This window comes from Ostrinia nubilalis, chromosome 19, assembly GCF_963855985.1.
Source record: "Ostrinia nubilalis chromosome 19, ilOstNubi1.1, whole genome shotgun sequence".
NCBI lineage: Eukaryota > Metazoa > Arthropoda > Insecta > Lepidoptera > Crambidae > Ostrinia > Ostrinia nubilalis.
In genome coordinates, this window is record NC_087106.1 from 452,825 (window position 1) to 476,708 (window position 23,884).

Genomic DNA, 23,884 nt, shown 5'->3' on the forward strand with positions numbered 1-23,884 from the left:
ATTACTAGAGCGATTGACCAAGTTCGATGTTGGAACCAAAGTGATCGATGTGGCGGTGGCGCGATGGGACGCGGCGGCTCGGTGCATCACGTTCTGCCGACGCAGCTCCTCGTGTCGCCGATTGACGCAATTACTTGTTTAGCCAAAATCTAGGTTGGTACTTCGTAGGCGTTTCCCTTAGACTGGCAGGGTGTAACATACTAGTTACAGTCTCATCAAGTAAATAACTTAATCGTTATGTATGTTCAATGTATCGTTGTGCAAATCCTTGGGGGAGACCTTTGTCCAGCAGTGGATGTCATTTGGCTGAAACGGAATAAGTCGGTAAAACATCGAGACTCAATCAACAGTCGGGAAATAAGAAATGTAAGGTAGAGCTGGATAGGAGACGGGGAGGACTCGGAGATTAAATGGCAACGTGATATACTCGTACATAAATAGAGATTACTGACGATATTGCGAGCACTGTGCTTGGAAACAGCAGTTAGACAATATGAGGTAGGATTTTTTTTATCCACAACGCCTGATGGTAAATTTCCTGTGGACGGAGTTCTCGATTTAAGTTAGGTACATACTTTTAGAATCATATTTGAAGCACCTACATCGATTAAACTGGTTGTAAAAGTTACAAAAATAAATTGGAAGATAATGAAAATGTAGAGCTCCTAGCATACTGGCGTGACCAGATCTTCGAGCCAGCTTTTAGGTGAACCCACTGTAGTAGCCTGTCAGTTGTCCTGCACCTCAACGGAAGTAGTGTCGCCGTCAGATAAACGGGGAGGAAATTAATTACAGCTAAGTAGAAGAGCGCTGATTGTGTTAGCGGCATCATTAAGGCCTTGCCACATTGCCTACACTTCTTTATGTTACGATCTTTTCTTCCATTGGCATCGTGCATTTGTTGTTATTTTTCCTCTTTCGTCTCATGAAGCGGTGTTTTCAAATTTAATTCATGATTGATGCAATAAACTCAGCATCATAAATGGTTCTGGTACATTGAGATAATATTAAACGAGTTGCGCATTGAGACTTCATTCCTTAATAATATCTGGCGAAAATTTTATAAAAATCGTTTGTCTTTCATTTCTGGGAAAATGCGAATAAATCAATTTGAAGACATTGATTTGAGTACTGCTGTTTAATTTTCATTTTGTCCTATTACGTAATTGTGTTTAAGAGCTACCAATTTATTTGATCTTATGGTAGGTATAATCCTCCATTCTCGTCTCCATGTCTACACGTTTGATCTTCGTTTGAAGGATCGAATCGGCTTATTTATTAAAGGGATTAAGCAGATCTTTGTATGGATTAATTATACTCTATTACGTCATGCTTACTTACCTTTTGCGAGTGCGTCTTAAGTGCGAGCTTGTGTTCATCAAAAGTACACACACTTAGTTTAAGTGACGCATAATTGCACTCTGCTCAATTTTGATTGAATTACAATTTGCGTAACATGTGCATGCAAACTTTAATATATGAAATACGAATATTACGTTTATTGAATGGCACTGGAGATACGAAATGTCAATATCTGGATATGTGGTAGTTTAGTATTGAGTTGAATCTCTCAAAATTGCAGACAGCAATAATTAAATTCCTATCTACAGAGCGCTAATTATTGAAGTGCAACCTGTTTAATTACTACGAGCTTTAAAGCTGAACCGGGTTCGTTGTTCCCCCGAACATTGCGAATAAGTTAGCTCATAAGCTTACAGCATTATTTCGGCAAGGAACTAAGGAAATTATTTTAATGAACTCTTCTAACAGGCAACAATAAAGCAAGGAGCTGATATCTAGACTTATTATTGCTAATAATAAGCTATAGAGGAGACCTAGGAGAGTTGTGACATTGTTGATTTTTTGGAACTTATTAACTGCTAGCGAGGTCGTAACAGTGCGCGTTTTTAGTTCAAGTCTCGAGCTAACAAATACGCGCTGTTGCGAGATCACTGATATTTAATAAGTTTCCAAAAATCGACAATGTGACAACTCTCTTCGGTCTTCCCTACATGGTTTACAAACACTGGTTGTGTGTTGTGGTGGTTGACTGGCAGAGAATGCCACTTGGCATTAAGTCCGCCACTGTACAGTTTTATGTGCAAAAAGTATAAATAAAATAAAATACACGACAAATTATGTAAGCAACAAAGTAAGTATCATTATTGTCTATAACTTAACCTATTTACCCCACGCAAACCTAAAAGAAAATTCCAACCCCGTTATTAGGTTCTGCCATCACAATTTCATTACTTATTTTTATGGAAGTTTTGACATTGACCGATAGTCCACAAGACTAGTGGTAGCCCGGGTTAACAGTCTCCTGTGGGGCTTTAATCATTCCCCGCGGTCGATCATGAAAACAATATTCAGTCCCCAGTGTTTTATGGCTTTTAAAACAGACTAGGACAAACGATATTGCGTCTGCTTATATAGAAAAGTGTGTCATGTTCTTATATTGCTGGACTTAAAATTAAATTAATGTTGAAGCAGAACTTAAAGAACTTTATTTGAAAATTGATGGCCTCGATTGAGAACAACTTGGAAGTCCTATTTCTTCTGATCACAACTAAATTCCCTTGCGGTCGAATGACAATTAAACTTTTCTCTGGACTAAATTTGCCTTTATTGATCAATTAGATAATCCAAGCTACTTACACAGAGGTGCTGGAAACGAGGTAAGGATGAACTAAATTATAGAACGCCGATTATCCGAACGCCGATTAACCGAATCGCCAATTATCCGAATCGGTCCTAAGCGTAATATTAAAAATTATAACCAAGTAATTTTTGTTTTGTTTTATTGTAACAAGTTGGAACTCACAGGAGTCTGGATATTTTTCAACTGGGCGTTATTGTAGAACTCTAAACACAGTTAATAAAGTTTATTCTATATGTGACAATTCGTTTTTTATTATGCTTTTTCTTTATACCAGTCTATGTCCGATTATCCGAATTTTCGATTATCCGAATCGACCCCGGTCCCAATTAATTCGGATAATCGGCGTTCTACGTACCTAGTTTAATTTTTTTTAGTAAAAGTAATTTCTGAATTTTATTGACATAAGAAAGTCAGAAACATGGTTTCTTTCTGGTAAAATTATTTATGAATGTTGCATAAATCCTGCACTTTAATGTTTTTGCTAGTATCTATTCGTAGGTAACAAATCTGCATTAAGAGCCATTTTACATTTTCGTGCGAATTTCTAAGATTTTGGAAGCATGAATTACTATCTTAAGCAACACCCAGAGATTATTTAATAACTGCGAAAGATAGGTCAATCCTTGTTGTTGACCATTAATGAAACGGATTTACTAAAACTCTTTTGCTTAATTCACAGTGCCCCATCTCCCACAACCATTTTACGAAAAAATTGCCGCAGACTCATTTTCAAAGTCCTGTATCTATTATTTATGCTCATATAATAAGCTTAAAAATATATAGTAATCATCGGACATATATTCTTGTAGTCCATTAATGAAATAGATTCTTGAATTTCATTACCATTATTGAGTAAAATCTAAAAATAATTTGGCAAATTTGAAGATTAACGTCACATTTTGATCGTGGTTTTTGGTTTAAAAACACAGTATAAACTGCAATAAAAGTATCCCAAAATAAAGAATATTCATTGTAGAATTAATTTCTACAGTTATTGTTTAAATATTAGTAACCACTTTGTCAAAATATTGATGTGAATATCAGTATAAATTACAATGCGCAAGCCGACATCGATTAGTATGGCGCGAGCGCCCGTCAAGGCAGGACCTGTGTCATTTTTCCCGCCGTGACGTTTACGTGCGTTCGTGTCGTAAAGCGGTGATTTGTACGGCGACCAAATACATTTGATACTATGCCGAGAGGCTGTTTCGAGTCGGCCGGCCGAGCAGAAATTGAAATGATGAATTTTAATTTCTTTGACGGATCTGGGTGTAACTATGTATAATATGTAGGTATCATGTATTTAATTTAATAAATAAATTATAAAAAAGTATATCCATTATGATAGCACCCTTAACACAAGCATATTGGTTGCCTACTTTTGGACTAGATGGCGCTGTGAAATTGTCCAAAGATTTGTTTATTTATTTATCCGCTTTGAGTTTTGTTTCGTGAAGAAGAAAAAGAAGCGTTTTGTTTTGTTGTTAAATCTATACTAATAAAAGAGGAAAGATTTAATTGTTTGTTTGTTTGTTTGGAGGCAATAGGCTCCGAAAAAAATTTCTTTCACGATTTAGAATCCTAATTTTTTTCTATGTAGGCTATAAAATATTTTCAAAAACTTTAGTCCAAAATCTTTGATAAAATTCGACGTTTAATAAATAAATTAGATAACATGTTAATACTTTTTTTTTCAGTACGATTTTAGTAGGTACTTGTTTTCCAGAAATTCTACGATTTAACTAAACTTCTAAAGTGTTTATATTTTATGCATAATTTATTAACTTCTAAAATATACATATATCCTATTGATAGATGACGTGCTTCGTATTTTATTAAAATTATTACCTGACTAGGTTAAAAAGGTGTGGAATGTTATTTTGGAGATAACTTGGTTGATAGAAATATAGAGAGATGCTAAGTAATGCGCTGAGTTCGAAACTCAGTGTCGTATTAGAAATTCACACACACAAAGAAATCAAATTATTTGCTCATTATCCATTGCGGTATCAGTATTCAACGTTCGAATAATCTTTAGTACTATGCAAGCAATATAAACTGTTTACATAATGACGTCGCTACTGTCATCATTGCTTTCACAAGCAATATGTTCCAATTTGTCCCTTGTCACCATTTCCCTTTAGTTTCTGTGATCTGTGCTTGTTTCTAAGTTGATATCAATGAAATATTCCTTAGTACTTTTGATTTTAATTTTTTTTTGACACGTGTTTGAAAAATCAAGGTCAGATTACAATAAAATAACAAGTGAAAACGTAACATTGCATTACAACTCGCAATTTCGCAATATTGATGAGGAGATTCCATTGAAAAGTCTGTATTCATTCCTAGGATTCCCCTAACACCATCAAATTCAAGAGAATTCAAGAGAGTGCAGTTTCCCATCTCATGCTTAGGGACCACGGTTTAAAATAGTGTGGTTGCATAGAGCCTGCAACGGGCAACCGCGTGCGCAGCTGCTCATACTAATTTTCGATACAAAAGCAAGTGTTGGCGCCCTCACGAGTTTTAGCGGAGTTCCATATGGTAGCGGGAGTAGACTTAATGGAAATCTATGCTTTTCCGACGACCAGTTGTATGTGGAATACTCCAGAGTATGCGCACACAATAGCCTGGTGATTTTAGCACCTGAAGGAAAAACAAAAAAACATTGTTTACAAAGAAATCTGCGGCAGGTGTAGTGTTTTAATTTTGTTTTAGAAAGATCTCATAATTTTGTAAGTATTCAAATATTTAAACATAATGATGTGTAGATTTTATATCAAAAAATATAATCATTTAACAAAATTAATTTTCTTAGAATATTTTAATTCTATTAGAACCATTTTCCACTTCATCGCAGAAGAAGTCGCGGGCAAAAAGCTAGTATGAAATATGTAGTATTGCCCGCGGCTTCACCCGCTTGAAATTTAGTTTGTCACAGATCGTCATAAATTATAGCCTATACATTGTTATTCTGGTCGACGCCAGGGATGGATGAGCGTCGCTGTCGCTGGCGACAGGGTCTTCTGGTTCAGGGTTCATGGCGTAGGTCTCAGGCAAAATGAAATCCACTCGTACAAATTAATAAACTCAGTGTATTAACGAAAATAATTACACACAGCACTAGAGTCGTATCGGAACTGAGTGAACCAAAGGTTTTGCGATAGGAACGTCCGACCCGAGTCATAGTTGAACACAGACTGCCTAGTACTGCTGTACTGTACTGTAAAGTTTCATCAAAATCTGTTCAGTAGTTTTTGCGTGAAAGTGTAACAAACATCCAGACATCCACACAAACTTTCGTATTTATAATATTAGTAAGACTAGTAAAAAGTAAGATAGTAAGATGAATTATTTTAGTTATTTGTTTACTTATAATAATATTTATTTATTTATTTCTTAGCTCTGTCTGATAATGGATCTGGAGGAGATGCAATGGCCACCTCCGTAACAAAACAATAGAACCATATGGAGTTTGGGCTTGTGTGATTCGCCTTGACGAATATTTCTTATCCAGGGTCCGATGATGGAGCTGTAAGGGGGCAGATTTATTTTTCACTATGTGACTGTCTTTATTTTGTACTTAATATATATTTTACATATTATACCTATTCGTGTTTCATTATAAATCGAAATATAAAAGACTTAATAAACTCTATTAAAAATTTAAATTAATTAATCAAGTTTGAATACCTCATTCTACCTTAAAATTAATAACTTAAATCAAGTCTTAATACGGTCACGGCTCAAGATTTTTTTGTCCATTTCAGCGTTCTTTTTACTCTTTTGACGTTGCGTTGACAGCTTTTACCTAAATTCGCGCGGAATATTTTTGTGAAATGGCTCTTAAGGCTTGGTATTTCTGCTAAAGTAGGTATTTCACGATGTCAAAATCTGCGCGCGCAATACTTCGCCGAAGACAGCGCGCCAAAGAGCTCTCCCAGCTACACAGTATAAAAATACCAGTTGGTTAGGTTAGGTTGACTTCCTTCCGTTCAAGCGTCACACTCAAAACACTTTCTAATACAAATCATATCCGAGTGATACAAATTAAAACACCTTTCAGAATTTTTGGGAATATATTTTAGAATCGAATAATAAGTAGGTCATTTAATGATCAGTTCATCAGAAAAACATTTTATGATCAGTTACTCGTAGTAGCGATTATTTAGAGCTTGGATAATAAATTATAGTTGTTGCAATTCACGAAACTTTGCATGTGGTTAATTACATTAATCAGTACACGCATCAATTATGTTCAGTCTTTTTGTTTATTAATAAATAAAAATGTCATACTAAAATTGCATACATATTTGTTTGTATTGGTCTGGGCGTTTTCTTTCCATAATTTATGTACAACGTATTACGGGGTTCTGTATCGAAAATCACTATGAGCATCACACGCAGTCACCTGGCGCAGGCACCCGCTCTGAGCACTCATGGGAGTTTATGCAGAGGTTGCTAGAGTTTGACTTTGAGCTTTGTTTATAGTCATTACGAAGCAGATTTTCATGGGAAACTGCACTGTCTTGAATTCGAAAGGGTAATTTGACGGTGTTAGGGGAATTCTAAGAATAAATGCAGAGCCTCCTCATTGAGATTGAGACATTTCAATTTGAGTTTCACTTGACATTGATTGCAATCTGACATGGAGTTTTCAAACACTTGTAAAAATAAAAAGTAATTAAATCAAAAGCAGTAAGTATCTAGTATTGATATCAACTTCGAAGCAAATGACTCCCAAAATAACTTTCTACCCCTTTCACACGTTTGTCATGAATTATAATATTAAGGAATTGTTAAGCAAAATTTCAAGTAGATTGAACCAAAGAATCACTGTCCCATACAATCTTTGCCCCCTTTTTTCACCCACTTCATTTCATGACCCCATTTCGGAAAATCGGATGCCTACGTCATACAAAGAACACACCTTCCAACTTTCAGGTCTCTACGATATAAGTCAGTCATTTAGGACAAAGTATTTTTACTAGTTGTCCAATACTCTAACGTTCCAGGTATGTCATTGACAGGAGGGCGCTACTATCTTAATGGGTTATTCATTAGTCCCAACTTTATGCCACTTGACATTTCAGAATCGTTTGACTTTAGATACCTAAGCGATTTGATATTCAGAGTCTTTTAATGAAATCAAGTTCTAAAATAATTTGAGGTGTTGTACCCGATCAAGCTTTTCATTGCAGGACAGTTAAATCGTTTTATTATTAGTTTCTTCTTTAAGTCTTGATTTGTCAGAGTAGGTAAAGGCTCCATGAGAGCAAAATTTAGCTTTATAATAGTTTTTAATTTTTTTCTTGAAATATTTGACGCCTTGTAATCTCTCGTTAATATAGGTCCACACAAATAAAGAATGTTTGACTTTAGACTTTAATAATTATTATGCTCGTACATAATTATAAATAAACTAGCTTTCCGCCCGCCGCTTCGCCCGCGTAGTATTTTTCGGTTTTTATATAACCTATTACACTCAGATATAAAGTGGCTTTCTATTGGTGAAAGATTTTTTAAAATCGGTTCAGCAGATCCCGAGATTACCCCTTACAATTTTACAAATATACAAACACACAAACTTTACCTCTTTATAAATTAGATAAAGATAGGTAATTTGAAACCCTATTTTGTTTTATTCTTTTTTTTATTTTAAACATTTCACAATCCAAACTAATATTTACTGTAGGTAAGTAAATGCTAAACTAAATAGTAAAATATTAGTTTGGATTGTGAAATATCCTACTTCCTACTAATATTATAAAGGCGAAAGTTTGGATGTCTGGATATTTGTTACTCTTTCACGCAAAAACTACTGAACGGATTTTGTTGAAACTTTACAGTATTATTGTTTATAACCCAGATTAACATATAGGCTAACACTTATGACGATATGTGACAAATAAATTTCAATAAATAAATAAGACGTGTCTAAAAAGCGCCATCTACCTATCGTCATTGGTTAAAATCTACAGCGCTGGACAAACTACTGTATGACGTTCGTAAATATTCATTTGGGGCAAGCCGTGAAACGCCATCTATCAACATGATATCTAACGGGGGTAAAACGAGGTCTACGCGAACGAAGTCGCGGGCGGCCGCTAGTTTATATAGGTAGCTTTCCCTCCGCAACCTTATTGGTATTCCATGTATGTGTCTTTTAACTGATTTCTGTTACACATTTCATGTAAAATTTGTCCAGTTATAACTCCATTTACATCTGCATCTGTAAACAAGGGTTCATGTTCTCCAGCCCAGATGCCGAGTAAACAGAATCGTCTTTCAGTGACGTGCAGCTGCCCCTATATTTGACCCACTGACCTAATTTTTTATTATTTATTTGTATCAGTGTCAGTGTCTTCTAAAGAGTGTAAAGACGATTGTATGTAGGTACTATTAAAATGTAATTTTAACTCATTGGTTTTGTCACATATTTGAGGAATGTACTATGTATCATGAGTAGTCTTCGTTTAAAAGGATGCGAACGATTTAAATTTCAATAGGTAGACAAAATTGATAATTCTTAATTATAAAAAATTTTAGCTTTCTCCAGTAGCACTGATATTATTATACTGTGACTCATCAAAGTCATCATTGTCAAAAATATTGACAAATCGCGAACTGTCACGGCCATAAAACTGACACGCGTCCGTCCTCCGTAAGCGCCACCGCGCGACTGATTGAGATTGTCCAAGCCGTCATGGACGATTTTTTCCACATTTTTTAACATAGTAACTAAATAAGACGCAATATAAAAATTTCATCCGTTAAAAGCCCTCAAGTTATTTCTGAACTTTAGTTTAGTAAAAGATTTAGAATCTCAAATCGCTTATTTTAAAAATAAAACCATAAATAGAAAACGAATAGAGGTAACTTTGGGAATTTATTCTATCGAGTCAACTTCATCAAATCGTGTTTCCATCCGTTAATAGCCCTAGAAAATATCCTCAACTATGCCCAATAAAAATCTTAGCCTTTAATTTTACTGTTTAGTACCTCAAAAATGATAAATGAAAACCTCATTTTCGCCATTTTCTCTGCTACCCGGCCTTAAGTAGATAAAATATTTCGAGTTACTTCATAAACTGAGTTATTACTTACCTCTATCTTTATGCCCGGAATAAATCTTTGTTATGACTGCTCAAAAAGCTTTTTTACTTAAGAGTCCCACATAATACCATTTTATTGGTTCAGGATTTTAAAATAATTTAATTATAAACTTTTCATTTTGCTTGTTATTTATGATAATACAAACAATAGTGTAATAGTGTAATATTACATAAAAAGTAATAGTAATAGTATTTATATCAACTGTAAAACTTCTTATAAAATTATTTTTGAGTGGATTAATAAATAATATTAGTATTATCTTTCCATTAGGACTTAGGCATTTACTTTCTTTGAAAATCATTTTAAAAAAAGAGCCATACATGACTTTGGAGCCTTAAGTGAAGTTTCTTCATAAGCTCCTTTAAGTTCTCGTCGCATTTTTATCACTTTAATATTTATTACGATGAACACAGTAACTTATGTGTTTTATTCTTTTGCTTTTTTTAAATTTTAAACATCTATTTTTAAAGAGTACCTACCTAGACAGCAATAGCACCATGCTATTGTGTACAAAAAAAAGATTGAAAATACTTGTACAAAACTAAAATATAATCATAATCCATAAGATTCTCACTAAACGGTACTTTGCAAAGGTATTGTTTTGTTCAACTTGGACAAGTAAACAACTTGTAACACTTAAACTCGTTTGCAACTTAAATCTGACTTAATACAAATTACAAAGCTGTTGTAAAGTTTTCTATGATCAACTACTTAAATTGAGGTACAATGTACCAACTCCAGTTATAGCTGACAGGAGTTAGCTAATCCGTCGTAGTTTGTTCGTGTCAGCGTCAGGAAACTTTAAATTGAAGCTGACAAGTGCCAGTAGGTACCTAATTGCTTGCTTTCTTCACCCCAAGTCTAATTAAAATTGTTATTCGCTACTGCCTAATTTAAAAGTACTGTAAATTAATTTTTACTTTCGGTTTTTCTTCTTACTTAGAAGGAGTTTGTAGGCACACGAGAATCGCAAAAGACAAGTAATTTTAATATTTTTCAATATCTCATCTTCTACGTTTAATAAAGGTTGAAAATGGCATATGTGAGCAAGATTGCAAAATACATAACAAAGAATAAAATATTAATATCACAAGAAAATTAATTTATAACAAATTGTGGTTTCTTCAAAATGTCTGCTCTAGACTGCTAGGTAATTAAGGTTAAGAATTAACTCGTAAAAACAGTGTTAGAACTTGAAACTAATTTCTACAAAATATCGAGTATTTTATAGCTGTAAATATTTAATATTTTAGTGACAATAATTTATCATGGAATATGCTTTTAAGGGCCTCGTTAGTAAGCCTAGGCTGTAACGTAAGCCTCTGAGAACCTTCCATTATATTCGGATTTGTTGACACTATCTTGTTGTAGGTATCTAGCATTTATTAAGGTTGTAGACACAAGGGTAAACTCGGTACGACTAATAAATACGAGTACTATCCTTAATTAGGTACCTATACCTACTTGCCTTCTTAACTTTAGGCCACTTTAGTAGAGTTCTGCAGTTTTGAGACATCGTGGTGTCTACACATTTTGGGCCTGTAACTAGGGCATGTAATATCGGAAGGTTTTCAATTCCGATATTGGATTCCGATATTAGATCTCAATATCGGAATTCCGATATTAATATCGGAATTGAGTTAATGTGGTATAAAATTAATATTTGGTTATATTCGTAAGAATTCTGGATTGTTTACAATAAAAATAATGTTTTCAATCGATAACTTTAATTTGGTATAAAACAGCACTTCATAAAATTGAAATATTTTAAAACCATTTTTACGTCACTTATTGGTATCCATTGCATTTGGTTACTACTGATAATGGGCCTATAGCCGTAGGAGAACCAGACCAAAGGGCGGGGCACATAGCTCGTAGAGCTGATGGCCGCTGGGGCAGGAAAGTTCTTGAGTGGCGACCACAAGCCGGAAGACGTAGCGTGGGAAGTCCTCCCACTAGGTGGACCGACGATCTGGTGAGGGTCGCGGGAGGTGCCTGGATGCGAGCGGCGCAGGACCGGTTTTTGTGGAAATCCTTGGGGGAGGCCTTTGTCCAGCAGTGGACGTCTTTTGGCTGAAACGAACGAATGGACTAGCAAAGAATTTAAGGCTGAGTTGCACCACTTAAATTTAACGGTAACTATGACGATAACCGGTGCTTTTTGTATGGAATTTGGCAGATTTTTGACGTTTGTCAAAGTTAAAGTAAGATGGTGCAACCCAGCCTAAATGTTTTTGTAAAATCACAGGTATCAAACAAACTTTTACTCCTTCATGATATTAGTATTACCCTTCAACCAATAGGTCAAGTCACACGTTACAAAAATTGTAGAGAGTGGTAAAAAACTTGAATATGCTTGTAATTTGTTCCTTTTTGATTTTATCGATGTACAACTCACATAACCACGAACCATCATCATCATCATCATGTCAGCCATAGGACGTCCACTGCTGAACATAGGCCTCCCCTACTGATTGCGGCCTGCATCCAGGGCCTTCCTGTTAGCTTTATGAGGTAGTCGGTCCACCTTTTGGTTATGAGTCCCACGCTGTGCTTTCCGGTATGTGGTCTCCACTTCAGAACCTTGCTGCCTCATCGTCCGTTAGTTTTGCGTAGGTACTAAGGCATAATCGTTGGAAGACCTTATCACAATGCTCGAAGGCCTTAATCAAGTCACCCAACAGGTAGGCCTTCGGATGAACATGGAAAAAACGAAACTTATGTCGAATGTCCATGTTGCCCCTTACCCAGTTTCGGTAAGAAGCTAGATTCTCGAGATTGTTGACAAGTATGTCTATGTCTCAATTAAAACTTTTATCTGATTCCGATATTACGATATTGGATCGCTCAATATCGGAATTGTAATATCGGATCTAACATTCCGAGATTCCGATATTACGAGATTCCGAGATTCCGATATTCATGCCCTACCTGTAACATAAAGGGCTTTATTATAAAAATGTTAAACCCGGGACGAACTCTGGTTTAAAATGACATTTCCATACTAAATGTCAATTTAAACCAGGTTTTAAACTGAGTCTAACTTTTTGTAATAAGGGGGATTGTGTCTATGTTTATGAGTTTATTAGTATGACAATTATTGACTAGTATCTTTGGTCTATTATGTTGGTAAATTGAGTAAATGTGTTGTAGCGCTTGGCTAATGGTTTTATTCGTTTGCCATCCATTTACTTGTTTGAAAAAGCTGTGACAGCAAACATTAGTCCAATTAAAATTTGAACTGAAAATATAAAATGTTTCACCGAAATATAAATTGGTTTGGCTCAGTTTAAGATTTGTTTAGGGTTGAATAGAATAAGATACCTAAGTATTGAAACTTTTTTGGCTGTGTTGTTACTTAATCCGTATATTCCGTATGTGGTATAGAAATTTCAGGTGGTATACGTCCCGTGGGAAATTTGCCAACCATATCCACACCTTGGATCTTTGGCCAAATCGCAGAATATTTCGCAAATTGATGTCGACATCGAATTTATTATCGTGGTTGTTGCACGATCCGGACCCCTAAGTTATATGGTTCCAATATCGTAGTTCACATAATAAATAAATGTAAATGGGCCGTAATGTTACACAGAGCTTATATGTTTTTTTTTGTTTCCACTCAGTTGTATTGCGGTTGTGATTTTATTACGAATTCAATACTGATAATAAAATCTTGGAACCATTTCGCTCGCTTTTGGTCGTTTAAGTTCTCAATCGTGTTTACTATCATACATCATTTCTCATTTGAGTCAAAGAAATGAGATTCAGAGTTTTAAACAAATTATTACGTATAATGGTACTCAATCCATACGAGTGGGTTTTCACGACCAACCCTTGAAGATCCTTTTTCGCGCTTTTCTCAGTTATAAGAGCTGTGCAAATAGTGTGTGTTCTCGCTAAAAAGCTTTTTTATTGAATCTCATCATATGTCGGGGATTTCTTCTTAGTCGAGAGCTAAGTATCGAGACCGTTTAACATCCTCAAAGACTTACATGGTGATTTCATTTAAGTGGTTTTCTTTAGCCTTTTTCTGTCTCATTTACTGTTTATACGCCGCTGTTAGTGTGAAATCTGGCTTTGAAACGAGTAGTGTTTCATGCGTCGCGAGGCTTATATTTTTTAAAAGTAAGTATGCTCTTTGGCTCTGTTAAAGTAGGTAAGTAGAAAATTTAATATGAACCCATTTGTAACGAAGTTGGTTGTTTTCAGGCTGCCGGTATTTATTTAAAGCAATATTGAAAAGCTTAAGGTAAGTGCCCCCTACTTCGGTATATTAAGGCTCTTACGACTTTAACATTTTATTTAAAAATAACCAAGCATGATATCAGTATGAAAGCTTTTGTATGCTAAAGTTTGGTCTTTTGACAGTAAGTTAATACATCATTTATAGTTATATAGTTTGAACTTTTTTTTATATTAATTGTTCTGCGGACCTCTTGTTTGGATCCTGTTTCGTGATAAAATTTTGCTCTGTTTCTAAGTTCGTGAACTTATGTCCCCTATTTCGGGATAAGGTTTTATGCATCCAGTTAGGATATTTTAATAATGATTAAGGGTTTAATAAATTTAAAAACGATAATATAAATTTAGAATAAAAGAATGATGTGAAATTGACGATATTACTTACCCGAAATATTGATAAGAAATAATGTGATGTGTCTAGCTAGGTACGTACCTACCTACGTATAAAATTTTGATTTGTTAATTCTAACAGTATGTGAAAATATACTTACCCCCCCCCCCCCCCCCCCTTCGTACCCATAAAATTTTGATTTGTTATTTGTAACGATAAGTATGTGAAAATATTTACACAAGCCATTAGAAATGTGAGGGGGGACTACCCCCCCCCCCCCTCCTCCCCATAATCCCACCCCTGGAACTGTTTCAAGTGAGGGTAGCCCCCCCCCCCCCCCTGAAAATAACCCCAGATACGCCAATGACGCATAATAAAAAGTAAGTAATTAATTAATTTCTTAGGTAGGTAAGTATTAAAAACTAAAAAATATGTCGATTTCTTTAATGGTATGTGTCATAGAAGTACCTAACACCATACATTTATATATCACGAACTTGGAAAAAAGTAACAATAATACGGTTCCTTGTTTCGTGATACTGATTATTCCAAATTTCCCAAGTAAAATTCATGGATTATTGTCAAATTGTGTCAATTAACTATTATCTATCCCATATACAATACAAATAAACAAAGATAAATAAAACAAATCGAAATAAAACCAAAATTACGCTGGTACTACTTATGCTAATTTATCTTAAAATTGGTCATTTATGTGAACTTCAAACTCGTGTCATATAAATTCTAGTGAACGAAACATATACCGAATTTAGGTCATGAGACACTTAAATAAATGCATTATTTGTTTCATAACTTACATTTAAATTAGCATAAATAATTATTTAAAAACCAAGCATCAAAATGTTATCCATAATATCCTTGAATCGGTAGTGTCACGAAATAGGGGACACCCGAAAAATAATATGTACGCTATTTCGTGAGTCAATTAATCGCAATTTTAAAGGAATTCTAAGTTTTCATATAACTTTTTTTTAAGCCAAATCAATTGTCAAGGAACACTTGAAACCACTATTACAAGTTTTATTTAAATGGACGTTCCTTCGCCTTTTTATAAGCTTAAGAAGTTGGAGCGCTAACCTTACGGTGAGAGCAACCTTTGCAAGCCGCACGGATGTTTTTGTCTCTCTGAGAGTTTGAAGCTTCGTATTGCTCTCATTTTTGGCGCCACAATGTTGGTACTTGGTTTTTTAGATAGCTTAACTAACAGAGTTTTTGTAGTAACGAAGAATTTTTATAAATAATATTCCATTTGCTTATTATTTGAGCTAGAAAAAAAACTTACGAACTTACGTACTATCACGAACTAGTAGCCGTTTACCTTAATGCAATAATTTCCGCGTGAAAACACATCACGCTCAACATATTCAGAATCAGGATAATTCACGCATCGTGGCATGTTGCGAGTCAATTGGTAATAATCGATAAACAACTTAAAGTATAAGTAACATGTTTAAAGTGATAATGTAGGAAGCATTAATGTTGTTGTGTATTTTTTTTAGCTTTAGGACTTTAAATGATTCTTCTTCTAGCATATTGAAACAATATAAACTTGTGATTGCTTAGGAATCACACTGCAAAATGATTAATTGCGAATCCAACCAGAACGGAAGAGTCATCTTTCTAACCACTACATAATTCATGGAACTTATCTGTACTTTACCTAATACCGATATGTGTAATTAAACACATTAAAGCTCGGCTCGCGACGACTTTCTGTAGACAAAGCAATTTAGAAAATGCTTTTCTCTCTTTTTTCGCTTGAAATGGAGCAAACCTTTGGAGCAACTTCATTTTTCAACGGCAGGAACTAACTGTAGGTGGAGTCGGAAAGCTCATTTATCACTTTAGGGTCGAATATAGCGAAGCGGCAAGTCACCTGAGTACGTTTTATTTATGATTAAATCTTGAGACTATAATTGAATAAAAATTCTTTAGACTTCAAAGAACATTACATTCTTGAGCAAGTGAAGAGAAACTGTACGACTAATATTACAGCGTGTAATTAAATTATCGCAAAAACCAAATTAGTTTATTCAGAATCAAAAGAAAAGTTTTACAAATGTTTAATTTATTTATTATAGGTATTATATTTCTTTTTGTACTACTGTAGGCTAGAAGGCATAGTAACATTAATTAGTGTGTAATATATTTTTTATTCAAGAATTATGTTTTTTTTGTCATATCGCTTTTTACTTAGTCGTTTAATGAAATTATAATGTTTCGGAATATAAATCTACGACTTTATAATGAGTAGGCACTCTGTTACACTCGAAAATTGTAAAATAATAACAGTAATTAAAATTGTATCAATCTCGTCGAATAAATGTTTGTCCGGCTTAGCGCAGGTTCGGGACGGGTATTAAAATGTGTATCCTTTTTATTGAAAATGTTTAATTAACTACGTTCTGGGGGTTGCTAAGCGGATTTTTAGCATTAAAGTATAAAAGAGCAAACATAATATGGGTGGGGAATGACTGCTCTCTGTGCTGTTTTGACATAATAAAAACTGAAAATATATGACCGATATTATGTTGGGGAACAGTAATCCCTACTTATGTTTTTGCCATCATGTCAAATACATCGTCGCCACGCTGACAGCTCTATTGCCGTATTGCCTCAAAAGCACGATTATGCCCATTTGACACAGCGCAAGCCACATGCCTTTGTAGCTTAGACATTTGTGCGCAATATTCTGGCAATTGAACATATCGCTTTGTGTAAGTCGATTTCCCACGAATCGAAAATCCTACATGTAGGTTACATTACGTTTGTTTCGTAGAATAAGCTATTCAATATATGGATGAATATAAATGAGATGATAATTCCTTTTTAATAAGAGATCGACTAAGTACACAATGCTAAAGCAAAACAATAAATAGAAAAAAAAAATCTATATCTAAGTGACACTCAAATTTAAAATAATAAAATGCTTTTAAAATAGAGGTGAAGTTTCCCCGCAGACCAATTTAAATGTGTTGTGTTGAAAAATATTGGAACGGTTTTTAATTACTATTTGGAATCAATTACTGTTTCCAATCAAACTAGTAGTGTTTTTGAGATTTTAATTATATTGGTCTCTTAAGTTAACACTTGCCCCTAAGGCTTGCTAATAGTTTTTACGATACAAACAATCACAGGAATAATGCGTTTAAAAAAAAAAGTTAAAAAGTACTTACTTACGGAACGAAATAGCCTCGTTTCGCATCATTTACCCTACTGTCTAGACTCTAGACTAGGTGAATTTACCGTGGAATTCTCCTAGATAGGACCCATTACTTCCATTTTGAGGACGTAAATTCTTCAGAAAACAGCTTGAGATACTCATTTACTTTGTTTCGCATGTCTCCCAGCTATCTGAAACCTATAGACACTGGCGAATCTGGCCAATAACTTTTTATCAAAAAAAGAAGCACCTGGGTAGAGCAAAATATCAACAGGGAATATAGATAGGTATTATTCTATTTACCATTGAACCAAAGTTAAGTAGTTAGTATTTGTTAATATTTAGTTGTATATATGTATAGAATATTGAACCAAACTAACTTTACCTAAGTAATTGTCTCACTAATATGTAGTTTGGGGAACTGATGATAGCTTCGACCTAGCAGCTATCTAATAGATATCTCAATCTGCAAATACCAAAAACACTTCTAGCAACTTCGCCGGATAGTTTAGGTCCCTCCTGCTCCCTCGGTATGAGACCCTCCACTTCGAACTACGTCGGTGGAATGTTGGCATGCATTCATGTATCTTATTCTTTTCCCTAGCCCTTTTTATTTTATTTTATTTATTGCGGTATACCAACAACATTACATACAAAGTAATTACATGAAAATCTTACATAAAATCTTACCTTTTTCCCATGATTTTGGATCGGCTTGTATGTCGTTGAATAATGTATTCTACCCGATCGAAAATAAACTTATTACATCACAATCTATTGTGTCTCAGGAATCGAGGAACTATCAGATCATGGGACATAAACAGTATTTTTCTTTCTTTCTTTAATTTATGAGTCTTATTTGAAGCAGATTGTGTGGGAATGTTTTATGTAACTAAACTGGTTCGCTGTTAAATCGCTAAAGTAAATAACGACAAAATTAGAAAGAACAACTTTTAAGTACAGTAGTTAATACCTATACCTACAGAAATCTGCCTCCAACTTTCGTTCAGTTGCGATAAAAAGAACAATAACCTAAATTGAATGTTTTAAATTGCTTTTGCACACAATTTCATACGCGATACCTTTTTAATCCCAAGGGAGATCAATTACAAAAAAGGTTTAATTATTTTGCTCGCGACATCAATGTTTACATGTGATTAAACGATTTGCTTGAGGTCGTAAAAGTTGATAATTTAATTAATTTTTATCATCGTTTACGCCATAAAACTCATTTTTGCAAATAGGCTTTTAAAAGGCACTTTTACACGTCCCAGTATTAACCCTACCACTGCTTCGGGACAATAAATGGGCCAGTGCATGCTGAGAAGTAGCAGCGCATAAAACTCAGTCACTATTGTCAGCCTCCTTTTCAAGGGTTTACAGTCTTTAAAATATACATAGTCATAACTATTGATGCGAGCTAGGCAGTTAAACATTCCAAACAATCTTTTATATAATAATCAACTTTACAGTTATAAAACATACAATAACTAATTAGTAATCTCTGGTCATACTGTCTATATACAGTTACTTCCAAGTTAATAGTAGGTAAACGTACCTATTCAGGTTTATGAATAACTTTTTGAATTACTTAACTAAACAATTTATCAGACGGTTAAAGGTCAGAATACATTGACGAAATACGTCGAGGTTTAGTATTTGAAACATTTTACGGGCCTTTTGAAAGTTAAACTTTTAAAATAGGATTCCACAGCGAACAGTTTGCGAATGTAATTGATGTTTTGAAGGTATCTTCCCTAACTTTTACTAATCCGTTCCGTAACCCTTTTAAGTTCAGTTAACTTCAAAAACGTTTTAAAATATCTGAATTCTCTATAAATGCTGTAAAGTTCGTACAAATCCTTTTCTATAAATAAGGTTATATTTTTTTTGATAGCAATTGTTATTTTAGGGTAGCAAGCCTACCCATCTCACACGGTCCTCTTACTTTCTGTATACAATATGTACCTATGAGGTACAGCAAAGTGAAACCATCCGAAGTAAATTCGATAAGCAGAACGCAACAGACGTTCGTAATATTTTTAAACTTTTAGGTAAATCTAATAATATCTTGTCTTTTTTGGGAAGCTATTTTTAACGTAGTTAGATTTACCGTCTATGGATCTTCTTAGGCATGGTTTGCGAATGCTGACTTAAAATATCTACTGATTAAAAATTAGACTTTAATAAAGAAATCTCTCAATCCATCTTTCTCCTCTTGAGAATCTAAGATAAGCTTTATACTCGTAATATAAATCTTGATCGTTTATATTTTTAGCTAAAATTGATCCGACACTTTTAGTCGTGGGCGGATTTTATAGGCACGAATATTAATATCAGCAATAACAAGGGCTTAGTGATGGGGATTACAAACTCTGCTATGAATATAATTATGAGTGTGTAGGTAGAAAGTATTTTTCTAGTTCGTTCGTTTCAGCCAAATGACGTCCACTGCTGGACAAAGGCCTCCTCCAAGGTTTTCCACAATGCACGGTCCTGCGCTGCCCGCATCCAGGCTCTTCCCGCGACCCTTACGAGATCGTCGGTCCACCTAGTAGGAGGCCTGCCCACGCTACGTCTTCCAGCCCGTGGTCGCCACTCGAGAACTTTTCTGCCCTTTCTAGTTACTTAAACAAAAGTTATGGCTTCTAACCCTTTAACTGGTATAGAGGAAATTATTTTCATTGGTTTTGAATTTAATTCTCACTAAAGTTTGGTATCAAGTCTGCCACCACCAGTTAAAGGCTTAAGAAAAGCCCCAGATAATATGCACAACATCAACCCTCTATAAATCTTAGACTACCCCTGTATAGGGGTGTCATGCATCTTGAGCTCACACATGAAGCGCCCTCGATAAGCAACGTGAGACACGATGAGCAGTTGACAATAACATAGTAAAAGAGAATAGTAAAGTATCTTCACGCCTCGCTGATGTGTTTACTAATGTAACAGTGCCTTACCGATCTATTATGATTCTCATTTAATTCTAACAGAAAATGTGGAAAATAGTTTTGTAACTTTAGTTAGGTATAGTTTAACAACCCACAGAAAACAGGAAAATTTTGAAAGTGGTCTACTTACCTACTTGAAAAAAGTTAGACCTCTGACATAGACGCAATAATAAAAAGTAATAAAATGAGTTTATTTTAGAGTAGGCGCACACCGTTGATTTTTAGTTGGCCGATAGTTGTGCCCGATTTTAAATTGTATGAAGAATCAGCCAAATCGAATAGGCGTAGTGTGCGCACTCCCATACATGCCCATACTGATCAACTGCCCGACTAAACTATCGGCCGACGAAAAATTAACGGTGTGCGCCTACTCTTAGGTAAACTCAAATTTGAATAAATTAATTAATCCCAATGAATATTTTCAGATTTGAAGTTTTTGTACGTTTTATACACGGCTCTAAATAACGCTTAGAAGGTTTTTACTATGTCATCGAGTACATTAAGGCCAAAAGCTTATCTTTTTTCCTCTCAATAGTTGCCCTGCAACCCCTGGCTACAAGTCAATAGCCCGGGCCGGTGACGGATGTCGTAGATATTTATCACAGACTAGTGGCCTAATTCACGTATTTTGACACAGTCAAAATCTTGCTGACGTTCAGAAGTCGTCCCATTGAAAACAGTTCTAAATCCGTATTCACAAGGGTCATTTCGATAGAACAAAATACTCTATAGGATCGCAACTCAGCGATTTGTTGTCATTGAAGTTTTGTTACGTCGTCCCATTGAAAAACAGTTCTAAATCCGTATTCACAAGGGTCATTTCGATAGAACGAATACTCTATAGGATCGCAACTCAGTGATTTGTTGTGGTTGAAGTTTTGTTACGTGAATAAGGCTATAGGTCTCCATCCTGAGAAGTCAGGATAATTATTAAACAGTACCTAATATACACATTTAAATCTGATGGATCAACTTTAGCAATATTTTAGTAGCGATGAAAAGAGTATCACACATGACTGAACACTATAGCCATTCATGTTTCGACTTCAATTACTAACAAGAAAAACAGAATTGTTACAAATAGTCGAAACATCTATGTAGGTACCTTTTACTTATGTACAGACAACCTACTGTATTATGTGTCTTATTTCTTGCGTCAATAGCAATTTACTAATAATATGCAAAATAAATGTTTCATGTACAAGTAGACAAAACCGCGGCAAAACAGCTAAAGATAAATAACGAAGTGGTGTCATCTATACTTATAATAAATTTGTAGAGAGGTCATTTCTGTACATGAAATATATTTTCAAAATAACTATCAGGGGGTGATTAGTGATCGATACTGATGCCAAAAATGCAATCAGTAAAATTTTTGTCTGTCTGTTTGTATGTTCCTTATAGAAACAAAAACTACTCGACGGATTTTAACGAAACTTGGTACAATTATTCTTCATACTCCTGGGCAGGTTATAGTATACTTAGGAATTCCCACGGGAACGGGAATTATCTGGAAAATCCTTTTGTATGAAAAATCTAAACCGCGTAAGATAGATGAAGAGGGTAAAACGGGATCTACGCGTACGAAGCCGCGGGCGGCCGCTAGTTGATTAATAAAATAAATAAATATCCTTGGACATTTTTACACTGCGCCTCTAGTCCCAAACTAAGCAAAGCTTGTACTATGGGTACTAGACGACGGGATAAACATACTTATATACTTTTTTTTTTTAATATTTCTAAAATGTTTGCCAAAATCAGCGCTATGATGCCAACTATCTAACTACGAGTAATTTGCAGCTTAGGTACGGCCAAGATGAAACTTATTGCACACCATGTGAATAACTATCTTGATTTATAGTGACTTGAATAACCACTTATACTCGTATATCCACATTGTGTTCGAATAGGCAATCGCAGAACAAAAGGAGCCAAGTCATCGTAGATGAGGGGCTTAATAGTAAGTTGAGAGTGTGGGCTATATTTTTTTTCGTGATAACTTTTGTTGGTCACTTTTCTATTGTTTGCTAATGTAGGGGCGTTACTATAGTTGTGGATTCTTATATTTTTCTTTATTTTGCTGTAATAATAGATTTTATAAGTCTCTTTAATTGAGTTTCATGGCTGAAACGGGCTGCGACGGCTTAGCATACTCTCTGGAGTATAAAATCATAATTCTTTAGATTTATTCTGCCTACACACAACAGGGAACAAACTTTGTTGAGCCTCAGATATTACATAGATCGATCTATTTATAGGCAAATATTCAGAAAATTGGGTAATCTCTGCTAATCATTAAAATATCGAGAATATTTTCCTTTCACGACAGCCAATAACTTGTAAAAACATCTGTTGTAAGTATCGAATAAATATTTGTTTGAAGACAAAATAAAGGGAGAACTTTTCCAGCGTGATTAAGTTTTCGTAGGTACCGGCTTTCTCAGGTTTAAGCATTATTTTATATAATTTATTTTAGATTATGTCCAATACGATCATAAGACGATTAAATAGGTAACAACTAAACTAAATTGTTCTCCAAAAATGTTGCTGCTTTAAAAACAATTTTTAGTCTGAGCCCCGGTAGATAATCGTAATTTCTAAAATACGTATATTATTTTTTTATACATTTATTGTACATTTATTATACATAATTCAAACATTGTTAGATAGTATTAATTATAACATAACTTTTTATTGATAAAATCGCCTAAACTATTTACTATTGTTAATTGAATGACGAGTAAAACTTACCAAACAACAGCAGCAACAGATCGCTGAGCGCCAAGCTGAACAGGTAATAGTTAGTCGCGGTATGCAGCGCAGGATGGCGGACGATGACGACGCAGACCGCCGCATTCCCAGCTACACCAGTCAGGAAGATCACCACCAGCACCAGGGAGATGGGGACTATCTCCTGGAGCGGCAGCCGGCGCGGACCCATCATCCACCACAGCATCTCCTCCTCGCTGCAGTCGAAGTAGCTGAGGTTCGTGCATCTTTTGTAGAATTGCTCGTTTGTCTCGTTCGGCCGAAGGAACGACTCCTCCATTTTGAGGCTTTTTATTACACTTCAAAAAAGGTAAAGTTTTGACACATTTTTTTAAGACACTAAATTAACTCAGTTCATCACTAAAAGTTTACGACCAATTCTCATTTCATCTCAGAAAGTTATTAACTTAAAAAAGGTGTGAATTTTACTTAATAAACTGCACCAAATTATATTTAAAACTTCGAATACACCTTCAAAACACAATCATACCTCTTAACATACTAGAAACTTCAAAACCATTTGATTTCTAAAGTAACTAGTAAGCTTTACGTAGCGAAGTAAGTTCGCTCTCGTAGCGCTACGGCGTAGCAGCGCGTTACGACTGGTGCGCTCCGTAGCTACGGCG

At 34.9% G+C, this 23,884-nt stretch overlaps 1 protein-coding gene across 1 annotated transcript in view; it reads right to left on the reverse strand.

Moving 5' to 3' along the window:
- LOC135081010 (neuropeptides capa receptor-like) overlaps nt 1-23,538 on the reverse strand; it is a 94,337-nt gene extending 70,799 nt beyond the window's left edge. The window contains exon 1 of the mRNA XM_063975732.1: nt 23,241-23,538. Coding sequence (XP_063831802.1) covers nt 23,241-23,538 — 298 coding nt within the window. The remainder of the gene's footprint in view (nt 1-23,240) is intronic.
- Nucleotides 23,539-23,884: the final 346 nt, after the last annotated feature.